The sequence below is a fragment of the Pimephales promelas genome, chromosome 10 (genome assembly GCF_988280905.1).
Source record: "Pimephales promelas chromosome 10, fPimPro1.hap1.1, whole genome shotgun sequence".
Taxonomy (NCBI): domain Eukaryota; kingdom Metazoa; phylum Chordata; class Actinopteri; order Cypriniformes; family Leuciscidae; genus Pimephales; species Pimephales promelas.
In genome coordinates this window covers 37382572-37397571 of record NC_142778.1, presented here as the reverse complement: position 1 = coordinate 37397571, position 15000 = coordinate 37382572, and the positions used below count along the sequence as shown (strand labels likewise).

The following is a 15000-nucleotide window of genomic DNA, read 5'->3' as shown; positions in this document are numbered from 1 at the left end:
CACAGACGACCATCTCTCAACAGGCGTGAGTTCAGATGCCAAACCTTATTCTGTAAAACATGTCAGATTTGCATTCAATGCATGAATTATTTATATTTCATATAACGTGTGATTTACGGCCGGTTGACCGGTGCATATCTAGTGGACACTTCACAGAACGAAGGTTTACTCTACACACAACCATCAGACAGAACCATTGCAAGTCATTTAAGCCATTAGTCGACTAATCGCGTGTATAATTAATAAGCCATAAATCATAATAATGCGCCTTTAACCCTTTCACACGTACATTTCAAATATTCTAACTGACCCCTCAAGACGACCGTTATTTAGAACTTGCCACTTTAATGTTTCCATGGTGACGACCGTTATTTAGAACTTGCCACTTTAATGTTTCCATGGTGACGACCGTTATTTAGAACTTGCCACTTTAATGTTTCCATGGTGACGACCGTTATTTAGAACTTGCCACTTTAATGTTTCCATGGTGACGACCGTTATTTAGAACTTGCCACTTTAATGTTTCCATGGTGACGCATCATTGCTTGTCACGTGGGGTGGGGCTTGATATTGCGGCGTGGTGCTGGTAGAGTATTATTTTAAAAATCTTAATATTTAAAAGCCCAAACAAAAAGATGAACACAAATGAATGAGGACAGAGTTATGTGAGAACACTCAGAACTACACAGCACATACATCTGCATCTGACCTTATGAGTTAGCGAGTGACCTTATTGAGTGCAGCGTTTTGAGAACGCTGTGTCATGCGTGAGACGCGAGCGCAACAGTTAAACCGCTAGTGCGTTCACACTGAAAACCAATGGAGAAGCAGCGAGAGAGTGGAATGGAAAAACTCGCCCCTAATGCCGATAAATGCTTTATTCAAGACATCTACATTAATTTCGTCAGAACATGCATTAAATAAGTCCATGCGAGATCGGCTTTTGCCTTCATATGTTAATTTCTTTAAGAGTCATAAAAACATTCACATCAACAACACAAAAAAACGAAATAATCTTTATGTTTTAAAAAAAACGCTGATCGATAACATTCCCATTAGAAGCGCGTTTACACTCGTCTGTCCAGTGTGTGTGTGGCCAACATGTGGACGGAGTGTGTGTGAGGAGAGGCCAGTACCTGATGAGGAGCCGCAGGTGTGTGAGATCTGGCCCGTCGGGCAGGTGCACATGTTGGGCCGCGAGCAGAAGCCGTCGCCACACGAGCTGCGGCAGATCGCTGAGGAGATGATGGAGAGATTCATAGATCATCACAAACATACAATTACACGTCACATTCTGGATTAGGAAGTTCTACTGATATCTGAATATCTATCTATCCATCCATCCATCCATCCATCCATCCATCCATCCATCTATCTATCTATCTATCTATCTATTTATCTATGTATCTATCTATCTATCTACAGTATCTTTCAATCTATGTATTTATGTACTATATATCCATCTATCTATCTATCTATCTATCTATCTATCTATCTATCTATCTATCTATCTATCTATCTATCTATCTATCTATCTATCTATCTATCTATCTATCTATCTATCTATCTGTCTATCTATCTGTCTATTTATCTATCTATCTATCTATCTATCTATCTATCTATCTATCTATCTATCTATCTATCTATCTATCTATCTATCTATCTACAGTATCTATCTACAGTATCTATCTATCTATCTACAGTATCTATCTATCTATCTATCTATCTATCTATCTATCTATCTATCTATCTATCTATCTATCTACAGTATCTATCTATCTATCTATCTATCTATCTATCTATCTATCTATCTATCTATCTATCTACAGTATCTATCTATCTACAGTATCTATCTATCTATCTATCTATCTATCTATCTATCTATCTATCTATCTATCTATCTATCTATCTATCTATCTATCTATCTATCTATCTATCTATCTACAGTATCTATCTATATAACTATCTATCTATCTATCTATGTATTTATGTATCTATGTATCTATCCATCCATCCATCCATCTATCTGTTTCACAAGTTGCACTGATTAATCATTTATTTATAAAAATAAAAACACTGCAATATTCCATAAAACTTAAAAATTGTCCACAGCACAAAATCAAAAGTGTGCAGACGGAGGTCAGGTCCTGCTGTCAGGTCTTTCTGAGAGAAGACTTCCCCTTAATCGAGGCCTATGCCAGCTGTCTTATCCAGGAAATATCGGCTTAATCGGATTAATGCGATTAAATGGTGCATATGTAATTGGAATGCGACCAAACCCCGTAATTACCGGAATGTTTCTATGAGTGTAAGTGCGGTCAGCGAGAGGTCAGGAGGTCAGGGAGACTCAACCCATTGTGACCGAGATCCCTTAGTGTGCCTGACCTTCACATGTAAACAACATCACCCCACCCACCGCGCCTGAGAGACTGCCGAGCGACACACTCACACAACACAGCGAGCCCGAGCGCTGCCAATCTATTCATTACCAGGACCAAAGCAAAAACAAGCATCCAGAGCATGTTTACGCCAGCTCTACACACCGAACAGGAAGTGTGTGAGCACTTACGGACGATGCACTGGTTTCCCCCGGTCAAGGTCTTCCACCCGGGACAGCAGTACACATGGGGTCGGGATCCACACACATTCGGCCTGAGGGAAGAGTTCAGCAAATCAACAACTTTTCCCAGGAAAACATTCAGTTTTGTTTGTGCATTTTATATTATTATACGTACATGCCTCAAACAATAATGCGTTGTATCAAATTATACATTTAAATCATAGTACATACCGGCAGTAGTTAAAGAGACGTAATAAAGTGTGACCCCAATTTATGACTCATTTGTAAAGATGTGTGTGTGGGTGAGTGAAAGGACATAAGGATTTTGTTTCTTGTTTATGCTCTTTTCTTTATTTTCCTTTTTTTGTCTTATAATTGAATGTTTGATATAAACTAGATCAATGTATGTGATTATTGTTTTTTTTATTACGATTATTAAGTTTCAATTAGGATCTCTATACATATAATAAACACACATAGTAAGAAAATGGGAATAGAAAGTATGCAGAAATAAAAATAAAAAAAGAGCATGAATAAAAAAATAAAGGAATAAAATAATAGAAATATATTAATTTAATTCCTATGGTCTATTTATTTATATTTTTTCCTGTATTTTCAGTTTAATGTGTGTTTCTTGTTTATGTTTTTTCCCCCCATAATTTAATCTAGATAATGTTTAATTGTATGTGATTATTGTGTTTTATGAGGCTCATCAAAATGTTAACATCTCTCCGAACAAAGACTTTGAGATCTAACAAAACAAACAATTAACAGAACTATGAAAACAGCACTTTCTTTCTCTTTATGAAACCAAAACAGTTATTAGTGTTATTATGACACTAACAGGGTTCCCACAGCCTTCAACACTCCTCAACTGCTGATCATGACAGTTTTACTGTGGTGTTTCCAGTCAATGTTGGGATCCGTCTATCCATCCATCCATCTACTGTATCTGTCCATCCATTTAACCATCTATCTTTCTATCTATCTATCTATCTATCTATCTATCTATCTATCTATCTATCCATCCATCCATCCATCCATCCATCCATCCATCCATCCATCCATCCATCCATCCATCAAGCTGCTTTGAAACAATATGTATTGTGAAAAGCGCCATACAAATAAACTTGAATTGAATCTATCTATCTATCTATTAGGGCTGTCCAAAATAAAAGTGGGTGCATTGTGTATAATTATTTTGTATATATATATATATATATATATATATATATATAAAATAAATAAATACATCTATCTATCTATCTATCTATCTATCTATCTATCTATCTATCTATCTATCTATCTATCTATCTATCTATCTATTTATCTATCTATCTATCTGACACTAGTTGACAGGTTTCCCAAGGCCTTTAAAACTTGTTAACTCTATCTATCGGTCTGTCTGTCCGTCAATATGTTGGTCCATCCATTTTCCATATGTCTATATCTACCCATCCATCCATCCATCCATCCATCTATCCATCCATTAATCTATCTATCCATCTATCTATCCAGTCATCTATCTATGACACTAGTCCCCACAGGGTTCCCACAGCCTTTAAAACTAGTGAACTGCTGCAAAAGACAGTTTTATTGTGGTGTTTCGAGTAAATGTTGTGATGGAGTGATTCTTTACCCCTTTAGCACGTCTTGCCCGCCGCCCCGTCGCTTCGATCGGCTCGCTCTCGGCTGCGTCGCGTCAAGCATCTGCGCAGTTCTGTCTGCGCCTGCGTCAAACGTCTGCGCAGACACACACAGCGACACGAGCACGAGCAGACGCCTCATTCTGCGCTCGCTCCCGCTGCACGACCAACAACTCGCACTAATAACAAAAAAGATAAAACAAAATTTACTGAACAAAAAGAACAGCTATGTGTGTGTTAATTATAGCATATTTGTGGAACGTAAACAAGAATACGACAAGACAGCAACTAAAGAAGCAAAACTGAGGGAAAGAGAGTTTCTGTACCTCCAGCAGATGATGAAGAAGATGAAGATGAAGTCTCCTCCAGTAAGTGTGCAATAATAAAGACTTTAAAGTGCCTGATAAAAGTTGTCAGAGTGAGGAAAAGAGAGTGAATGCGGCGCAGAGGTGCAACACAACTGCATCAGCGCTCATTCTGCTGCGCCACTCAAACCTCGTCCAGCCGCAGACGAAAACTCTCGCGAGAACATGCAGTTAGTGCAGCGGGTGCGTGCGACGGGTATGACAAGTTTCATTTATGCCGTTAAAGACTATTTTAAATGGAAGCTCAAAAAATGAAAGACATTTTGTCATAACTTAGACTTTAATGTCATTGTTATTACTTTTAACTCAGAATTTCGTTTTTCTTTTGTCATTTTCGACTTAGTATGTCATAATTCCGACTTTTTTTTTATATCGAGTTTGTCACAACACAACATCAATTTAATTTGTCATAATTTAGATTTTCTCGATGTCATACGACCTTTTAGGCTAAAACTTCGACTTCTTGTCATAATTACGACATTTAAGTAGGAATTACGACTCTTTATATCGAGTTTTTGTCATAACATCTTTTTAGTATGCCATAATTTCGATTTTTGGATGACTTTTAAGGTGAGAATTTCGACTCATAAATATAACTAAGTAACTATTACGTCATATGATTAATAAAAGCATGCTTTTTTTCAAATGCGGTGGAAATTATGCTTTCATCCAAAGGAACGCCCCCAAATTAAGAATATCACAACAAAAGGCGATCATAATGTCATTTTTTTCTAACTTTTAGACGGAGTGCCGTGTAAACACCATGATAATAAATGAAGTGAACTGAAAATAGTACTTCCAGAGAACCTTACCTGAATCACCTCAACTCCAGGAAAGTTTTTGTGATAAACTAATCCTAAAATGACTAATAATAAACTAACTTAACTCAGTCAAGAAGTTCGTTTGTAACGGTTTCTTGCACTTTCACTTGCTGACAGACTTTGGCGCGCGTTCCCAGGCACGTTGGGCGGCGGGCGCGCGCTCGCTGGCAGCACCTTGACTCATGTAATGAGAGAACACGAACAATGCACAATAAGAGAGGGGGCTCATGGGAAACAATTTATGACTTTTACCCTCCAGACGTGCTGCGCAATACACAATTCAAACCATGAGCATGTCAAAGCGCTGGTGTTGAGAAGCATGTGGTCTCACTTATAAAAAAAATCCCAACAACAAAACATACATTTTTGGACCTGGTGTTATGGTAATACAATGACTTTTTTAGAAAGTACATTGGAGTGCCATGTAAATGCCAGTGTATGGAAGCATATTTAGCTAATTACATGTTATTTCAAGATATAAACTTGCAGTCAGAACACAAGTTTGATTGTGAGGCAAAAAAAGTCTGAATTGTGAGATAAGTCGCAATAACTTTTTATTCTACAGGGCAGAAACAAGCTTCTATACCACATGCTTATGCTGTCCCAAACTTTAAACCTTCAGTGAGGGTAAAGACGTTTGTTTCAGCATGAGCTATGCATCTTGACATGTCTGTTGTGTGTGTGTGTGTGTGTAGAGAGAGGAGGGGATCTGCATCTCAACCCAGCAGAGGCACGACTGAGACTGATGCAGGAATAATGGCTCACGGTGGGTGGAGAAACAGACCGTCTGAACAACAGACACACCCTCCTCTTGCTGGATTCGCTCTGTAAGATTGAGTGTGTGTGTGTAAATTACAGACCAGTCTCTCTTCTGCCTTTCCGGTTTAAAACGCCTGAATGATTTGATCAGCTCTGCTTTTCTTTCACAGAAAAACCTACTTGATGAAAACCAGTGGCTTCAGAAGTCGAGACCCTTCTGACCGTCGCAGAAACTCTTCGTCTGGCGAGAGCGAATGCAAAGTCATCCATTCTTATTCAGCTGGACCTTTCTGCGACCTTTGACCCGTTAGCGGCCGGATCCTCCTGACTGTGGGCATCACAGGTACAGATCTAATCCCCGGTGTGCCTCAAGGCTCAGTCCTCGGCCCTCTTCTTTTCTCCATCTACACACGATCATAACGACACACCCAGTTGAACACAACATCACTGTGTCATAACCAATTCAATTCACAGTTATGCATTTCAGAAATCACAGTTCGCGAAAAATGTATTGATTTAAACTGTTATAATTTAATGCAGAAACAATGAGCTCATTGAAGAGATGAATACTTGTTTGTTAATTAATGAACTCAAAACTATCCCATTTAGTCTCTTTATACACATTCTCAACCTCATCGGTGTATTATAATAAAACAAACGTTTGTCTTCATTAATCTATATTTAAATCAATCGCTTGTCTTTTGAAATCACTTTCCAGTTAACGGTTGGTCACAATACACTTTTCCTTTCATAAAGCATTGCAAATCCATAAATATATGGGTAACACTTTATTTTACGACCCGCAAACAACTGTGTAAGTACACCGAAATTACGGTGTACGTTTCTGTAATTATAGTGTACTTTTGTGTAAGGGAACAATATGTTAAGTTTTGGGTAATAAAGGGGTAACAAGCACCACTTTAATTTACAGTCCGCAGGGGTTACACTTTCCATTTCTATTTCTATTTCTACTTACCCTGTAACTACACAGAACAAGGGGGTAACAAACACTACTTAATATGTAGCAATACGAAACAACACTATTTGCACTGAAATTACAGAGAAAGGTACTGTTATCAAGAAGAAAAAAACATTTTAATTACACAGTATATTTGCCCTGACATTTAAGTGTCAGTGCAATTCAATGGGATAAGGTAAGTACTGATAACCACATGGTACAGTATAAATTAAAATCATAGCAAAAACGAATTATTTTGACTTTTCTAGTAATCTAGTAAGAAAAGCTAATGAATTAAATTTTTATAATAGTACACACATAATGTACTAAAAAATCAAAATTACCCTGAACATATTTTGCCGGAAATTTGAAACATTTTATAAACAACAGACAGAATATAACGGAATAAGTACCTGTTATTTTTTAACTAATTAAATAATTTTCTTGCATATCTGTTTGTTAGCCCCTTAATATCCCAAACTTAACATATTGTTCCCTTACACGGAAGTACACTATAATTACAGAAACGTACACCATAATTTGAGTGTACTTAGGAAGTTATTTGCAGGTTTTATATCTGTTTGTTACCCCTTTATTACCCCAAACTTAACATATTGTTCCCTTTTACACAAAAGTACACTATAATTACAGAAACGTACACCGTAGTTTTGGTGTAATTACACAGTTGTTTGCGGGTCGTAAAATAAAGTGTTACCAAAATATGAAGCAGCATGACTGTTTTCAACACTGATGATAATAATAAATGTAAATCATGTTAGAGTGATTTCTGAAGGATCATGTGACACTGAAGACTGGAGTAATGATGCTGAACATTCAGGAATAAACTACACTATACTGTATATCCACATAGAAAAGAGCTTTCACTGTTTGGTGAGCAAAAGAGACTTTTAAAAATGGTAAGTTTGACGGCCAGTGTCCTGGGGTCGTCGTGTCTTAACGTCTCGGTTCCCGGGTCCCGTCGGCTGCGGGTTCGGGGCTCATCAACAGAGTCTCTCTCATTCTTCTGTGTGTTTACACTTTCTCCAAAGCTCAGCGCTATGGCTTAAACAGATGCTTCAATATACTGACCTACTTTTCAGGAATTCAGTCCTCTCTCTCTCTTACTGCACGTGACCCAATAACAGCATCCCATTCCTGTTCCTGTTCCCGGCCTCGTGTGGATCGCAGACGGATTGAGGGATCGGGGGGGCTGTGCGAAAGCGTCCCACTCAAACTTTCTCACACTGTTTATTTGCTTTGGCTCATGAGCGCGTGTGTCTCCTTTCATTTCCCGTGGTCTCGGTCTCCAGGAATCGAGCGCTCTGACTCCTAGACGATCAACGATATGGGAGGAGTATCTGAAATCTCACAGAATCAATCATCATTAATCAGGTCTAGATTGCTTTGATATCACAGAGCGTTCAGGTTCATGTTGCGCCGCCTGCGCAAACGCATTCAGGGATTATACGAGCTTTTTACCTTTGAAACTGCAAAAAAAAGCTCCCATGATGCTCAGTTGTTGTGGGTGGTTGCCAGGGTGTTGCTATGCAGTTGCCAAGGTATTCTAATATTGGCACACTGATGGTTCCTTAGCACCTTTCAAATGTACAAAAAGGTCTTTGTGATGGAAAAAAGGGTTCTTTAGAAATTATTAGAAAATAAATGGTTATTTTAAGAACTGATCACTAAAAGGTTCTTTGGGGAACCGATGGTTCTTTTATATCTGGCGTCACTGTGGAAACACTGTTTTGGAATCTTGATTTTTAAGTGATTCACTTTCTATTGCACAAAAACATTTATTTTTACACCCTTAAAAATAAAGGTTCTTCATCGGCATCACAGCTAAAAAAAGCTTTTTTCCACAATTAAGAACCTTTTGTGGAGTGGAAAGTTTCCATGGATGCTAAAAGTTCTACATGGAACCAACCTTTATTTTTAAGAGTGATAAGGAGAAAAAAAAGTTCTTTCAAGAACTGATCTCTAAAGGGTTATTTGGGGAACCAAAAATGGTTTGTCTATCTTAACCCGGTTTTGGAACCTTTATTTTTAAGTGTTAAACTGTTCCATTGCACAAAAAAGTTCACCCTTAAAAATAAAGGTTCTTTATTCGGCATCAACAGTTCCAAAGTTTCCATGGATGTTAAAGGTTCTTCATGGAACCAACCTTTATTTTCAAGAGTGATAATAAGAAAAATAGTCCGCTTAAGAAATGATCGCAGAAAGGTTCTTTGGGGAACCAAAGGTGGTTCTTTTATATCTATGCCATCACTGTGGAAACCCTCTTTTGGAATCTTGATTTTTAAGTGATTCACTTTCTATTGCACAAAACCATTTATTTTTACACCCTTAAAAATAAAGGTTCTTCATCGGCATCAGTGATTCCATGAAGAAACTTTAACATCAAAAGAAACTTTTTATTACACAAAAAGTTCTTTATAGTGGAAAAAAAAATCTTTTTGTCACACCAAGAAAAAAATTTAAATATAAAATGGTTCCTCTATAAGTGTCACAGCTAAAAAAAGCTTTTTTCCACAATTAAGAACCTTTTGTGGAGTGGAAAGTTTCCATGGATGCTAAAAGTTCTACATGGAACCAACCTTTATTTTTAAGAGTGATAAGGAGAGAAAAAAAAGTTCTTTCAAAGAACTGATCTCTAAAGGGTTATTTGGGGAACCAAAAATGGTTTGTCTATCTTAACCCGGTTTTGGAACCTTTCTTTTTAAGTGTTAAACTGTTCCATTGCACAAAAAAGTTCACCCTTAAAAATAAAGGTTCTTTATTCGGCATCAACAGTTCCAAAGTTTCCATGGATGTTAAAGGTTCTTCATGGAACCAACCTTTATTTTCAAGAGTGATAATAAGAAAAATAGTCTGCTTAAGAAATGATCGCAGAAAGGTTCTTTGGGGAACCAAAGGTGGTTCTTCTATCTATGCCATCACTGTGGAAACCCTCTTTTGGAACCTTTAATTTTAAGATTATATAATTCAAGGGTTGTCAGATTCCAGGATTCACTTTGTGCTTCTTATCTGCCGTTCTCATGCAGACATAAGAGTTCACATCACATCATCCAGCTTTGCTTCATCTTCATCTTCTGTCTCAGCTCCTGGAACAAACGTCACGCTCGGCTCATCGCTCCACTGAGCACTTGGAATCAACTGAGTGCTTCTTGGCAAATGATAAACAAACATTTATGTTCTTCTTGGTGTTCTTTTTGATTGTGGCACCACAAACGCTGAGGTGTGAGGAGCCTGCAGTTCTTTGGACGATCTTTTGTGATGGTCTGGATGATTTTAGGCTGTGCCTCTGGGAAACCTTGGCAGGCCTGACGCTCCTGGGGAGTTTCACCACCGCTCCAAGAGTCCTTCGCTTTCGACATTATGGCTCTCGCAGTTGGTCTGTTCAGATCCAGAGTCTTGGAAACGTCTGTGTAACCTTTTTCTGACTGATAGACTAATATATATGAGTATTTCTTTTTCAGTCGTTCATTAGAACTCAGTCGTTCATTAGAATAAAAACAGGTTCTATGGATGTTAAATGTTCTTCATGGAACCATTGATGCACCATTAATGGTGTAAAGAACTTTTTGTGCAGTGAAAAAGTTTAACACTTAAAAATAAAGGTTCTAAAACAGGGTTACATTTTTGGTTCCCTAAAGAACCTTTTCGTGATAAATTCTATCATAAAGGTTGTGACCTGTTGAACTCGTTGGCAGTGTATAATCAGCATGAGAGGCAGAAAAACTGCAAACAGCGATGAGAATGTGTTTGGTTGATCTCAGGTTGTTTGCGGTTCACGATCGTCCAGCGCTGCGGTTGTTTGGATGTTTCAGCCCACTGAGGGTCATTTCTCTCCTGTGACACGCAGGAAAACACTGATGACCTCCCTTCACATTTTTCACCATTTACGGTTTGGAAAACTCTTGTGTTTTGGCCAGACCAGCACACACACGCACACTCCTGCACACATAAACATGCATACATGCACTCCTATGTGTACTGACACACTCGTAATGTTTGTGCGAGTCTGTTCAGATGTGACGTCGGACACAGACTTGCTGTTAAACCAACCAAAACACAATCCAATGTCTTTCTAAGATATGATCATAAACTGTCTTACCCTTTAAGGTTCTACATATGAAACGCATGAAGGAACCCTTTAAGGTTCTACATATGAAGCGCCTGACGGAAGCCTTTAAGATTCTACATATAAAGCGCCTGACGGAACCCTTTAAGATTCTACATATAAAGCGCCTGACGGAACCCTTTAAGGTTCTACATATGAAGCGCCTGACGGAACCCTTCAAGGTTCTACATATGAAGCGCCTGACGGAAGCCTTTAAGATTCTACATATAAAGCGCCTGACGGAACCCTTTAAGATTCTACATATAAAGCGCCTGACGGAACCCTTTAAGGTTCTACATATGAAGCGCCTGACGGAAGCCTTTAAGATTCTACATATAAAGCGCCTGACGGAACCCTTTAAGGTTCTACATATGAAGCGCCTGACGGAACCCTTCAAGGTTCTACATATGAAGCGCCTGACGGAACCCTTCAAGGTTCTACATATGAAGCGCCTGATGGAACCCTTTAAGGTTCTACATATGAAACACCTGACGGAACCCTTTAAGGTTCTACATATGAAGCGCCTGACGGAACCCTTTAAGGTTCTACATATGAAGCACCTGACGGAACCCTTCAAGGTTCTACATATGAAGCGCCTGACGGAACCCTTTAAGATTCTACATATAAAGCGCCTGACGGAACCCTTTAAGGTTCTACATATGAAGCGCCTGACGGAACACTTTAAAGGTTCTACATATGAAGCGCCTGACGGAACCCTTTAAGGTTCTACATATGAAGCGCCTGACGGAACCCTTCAAGGTTCTACATATGAAGCGCCTGACGGAACCCTTTAAGGTTCTACATATGAAACACCTGACGGAACCCTTTAAGGTTCTACATATGAAGCGCCTGACGGAACCCTTTAAGGTTCTACATATGAAACACCCGACGGAACCCTTTAAGGTTCTACATATGAAACACCCGACGGAACCCTTTAAGGTTCTACATATGATGCGCATGACGGAACACTTTAAAGGTTCTACATATGAAGCGCCTGACGGAACCCTTTAAGGTTCTACATATGAAGCGCCTGACGGAACCCTTCAAGGTTCTACATATGAAGCGCCTGACGGAACCCTTTAAGGTTCTACATATGAAACACCTGACGGAACCCTTTAAGGTTCTACATATGAAGCGCCTGACGGAACCCTTTAAGGTTCTACATATGAAACACCCGACGGAACCCTTTAAGGTTCTACATATGATGCGCATGACGGAACACTTTAAAGGTTCTACATATGAAGCGCCTGACGGAACCCTTTAAGGTTCTACATATGAAGCGCCTGACGGAACCCTTCAAGGTTCTACATATGAAGCGCCTGACGGAACCCTTTAAGGTTCTACATATGAAACACCTGACGGAACCCTTTAAGGTTCTACATATGAAACACCCGACGGAACCCTTTAAGGTTCTACATATGATGCACCTGACGGAACCCTTTAAGGTTCTACATATGAAGCGCCTGACGGAACCCTTTAAGGTTCTACATATGAAGCGCCTGACGGAACCCTTTAAGGTTCTACATATGAAGCGCCTGACGGAACCCTTTATGTAACCTTTTCTTCTGAGTGTAGTGAGGACAGAGAGCATAATGAAACGAAAATGCCGTTTTCAAATGCATCCATATTAATGTAGAAAATAGCCTGATGTGAATCTTTGCGTCTACAAGTTTATTCATGATCATTCAGCCTAATTGATCTGATAACAGCAGATGATGAACCAACGGCTCTAGAACCGGAGCGTCACATGATTCTCTCACTCACTGACTCACACCGACTCGCCCATGACACTTTAACCCAAGACAAATAACGAACCTCAGATGATGTCATCCAATCAGATCTGTGCGTTAGATCCATCAACAGCACAACGACAGACAGATCCAGATGTTCACAGCTGCAGAATCTTGTTTTCCTGACAAAAGCCCCTCAGTGGTAAAGATTAATGCCACAGTAAACACACACACACAGCAGCCACGGGCAGCATTTTTCTCAGCGTGTGTCACTGTTGGCACCGGACGCATTTGGATACGCATCACATGCTGTTGGACTGACAGTAAGAAATCCAACAGCACCGTCACCTGATGCTTCACACACAACACACACTCGTAGAGAACTACAGTAGGGCTCTTCAACCCTGAAGAAATGTAAAAACCTAACAACTTAAGGTCAACATGAAGTTTGCTGGTCTTTTCTTCCCTATTGTAACACATTTGAGCTTCTCAAACAACAACAAATGTGGGCGGGGCTTGATTGTGTCCATGATGGTTGTGGTTTGCTATTGGCTGATCTCATGTGATTGACAGGTTGCTCCGCCCTCATCATCAGAGAAGAGGAACTTATTGTGATTCAACATTATTAACACAATAATGATGTGCACCGATAAATAGAATAAACAAATAAGAGCGGTCAATTTTGATCTCAAAGCTAACGTGTGTTTACAAACAAAGCAGCGTGTTCAGTCGCGTCTGATGGACACACACGGCGCCACAGATCAGGTTTCATGCCATTAGACTGTTTCTGAGCAGCTTTCGAGTGTGTTATGAAGGCGGTGCTTTCGCTCTCATAATCAAAAACATGAATTCCAAAAGCGTTACTGGCCTCAGGCAGTGCATGATGGGAAATAACGCCGCTTTCTCTGCATCTTTAATGCATTGGAATGTTGTAATTCTGAAATTATCGCCGAAATCAAAATGCTGGAGCGTCTGGATCACCGCAGCGTGTTTGTGCTAAACGACCCGAAGCGCTTTCAATGACCGAACCAAAACACTTCCTGCCTTATCTTGTTTTCCAGCACAAATATCTAAACATTCTTCAATCAACATGCATGAATAGTCTTGAAGTGAGTTTGTGCTTAAAACAAGAACTAATAACTGCAGTCAGACGAATAAACGATAATATTTCTGTCTCCACAAACTTCATTTGTCATTAAACAAGACTTAATATCGTCAGTCATTTCACTTCTCCAGGAAATGCATCACTGAAACCTGTTCATCGCTCTCATTCTTTCTCACATCTGTCACTGTCAGGGTGGGTTAAACTGTGCTCGTACTTTACTAGGTCATTTGACTGAGAACACCCTAGCAACCGCATAGCAATACCCCGGCAACCAGCCACAACAGTGATATTTGACCGTTGCTATTGATATTTGCAGTGTGATTCGATATTTCTCTGTTCTTCTGTCCAGCACACAGAATCTGTCCGACTCCAGCTGAGACATTCTGGAAAGCCCCTCTGTGTGTGTGTGTGTGTGTGTGTGTGTGTGTGTGTGTGTGTGTGTGTGAGTCTGACGTCACCCAGTGCTCCTCCACCCAAACTCACATCAACAGGACTTAAAGTTTCGACGGGGATTCTGATCTTGGATGCGTTTCTTCGGCTCGACTCCCGAAGGTTTCTGGCCAGATTTGACATCAGTTTTGACCTGTTGAAGTCTGAAGCGTCTCTCGCCGGGTCTCGTGGGTTCTCGGACTTCAGATCAGTGCCAGCTTTGTTCTCCTCAGACTTCAATCTGCACTGAGACCAGAGCGCCACCTTGTGACAGCAATTTACAACCATTTAATTCCACCATTATTACATGACGTGATACAGCTCTACACATAAAAGCTAAAATAATCTCAATTATATAAAATTATCACAGTCTGTAATTCCAAAGGTTTCAAGAACCGAATGTTCTTCAGGATTCACAAGGTTTAAGAAGAATTTATAAGAATAATAGGAATATTTAGAATAATTTGCAGATTATTCGTAAATAAGGCTGTAATTCAGAAATGG

The 15000-nt window shown here is 39.5% G+C and overlaps 1 protein-coding gene across 2 annotated transcripts in view; it reads right to left on the bottom strand.

The window, feature by feature from the left end:
* fbn1 (fibrillin 1) overlaps positions 1 to 5533 on the bottom strand; it is a 70953-nt gene extending 65420 nt beyond the window's left edge. The window contains exons 1-5 of one of the 2 annotated variants that reach the window (XM_089116572.1): positions 5384 to 5533; positions 4533 to 4606; positions 4200 to 4385; positions 2570 to 2652; positions 1137 to 1235 (exon numbers count right to left, since the gene is read on the bottom strand). In XM_089116572.1, the coding sequence (XP_088972698.1) occupies positions 1137 to 1235; positions 2570 to 2652; positions 4200 to 4348 (331 nt within the window). In that variant the 5' untranslated portion in view covers positions 4349 to 4385; positions 4533 to 4606; positions 5384 to 5533. Of the gene's footprint in view, positions 1 to 1136; positions 1236 to 2569; positions 2653 to 4199; positions 4386 to 4532; positions 4741 to 5383 lie in introns of those variants that run through there. The other variant, XM_089116571.1, reaches the window with a different exon arrangement.
* Positions 5534 to 15000: the final 9467 nt, after the last annotated feature.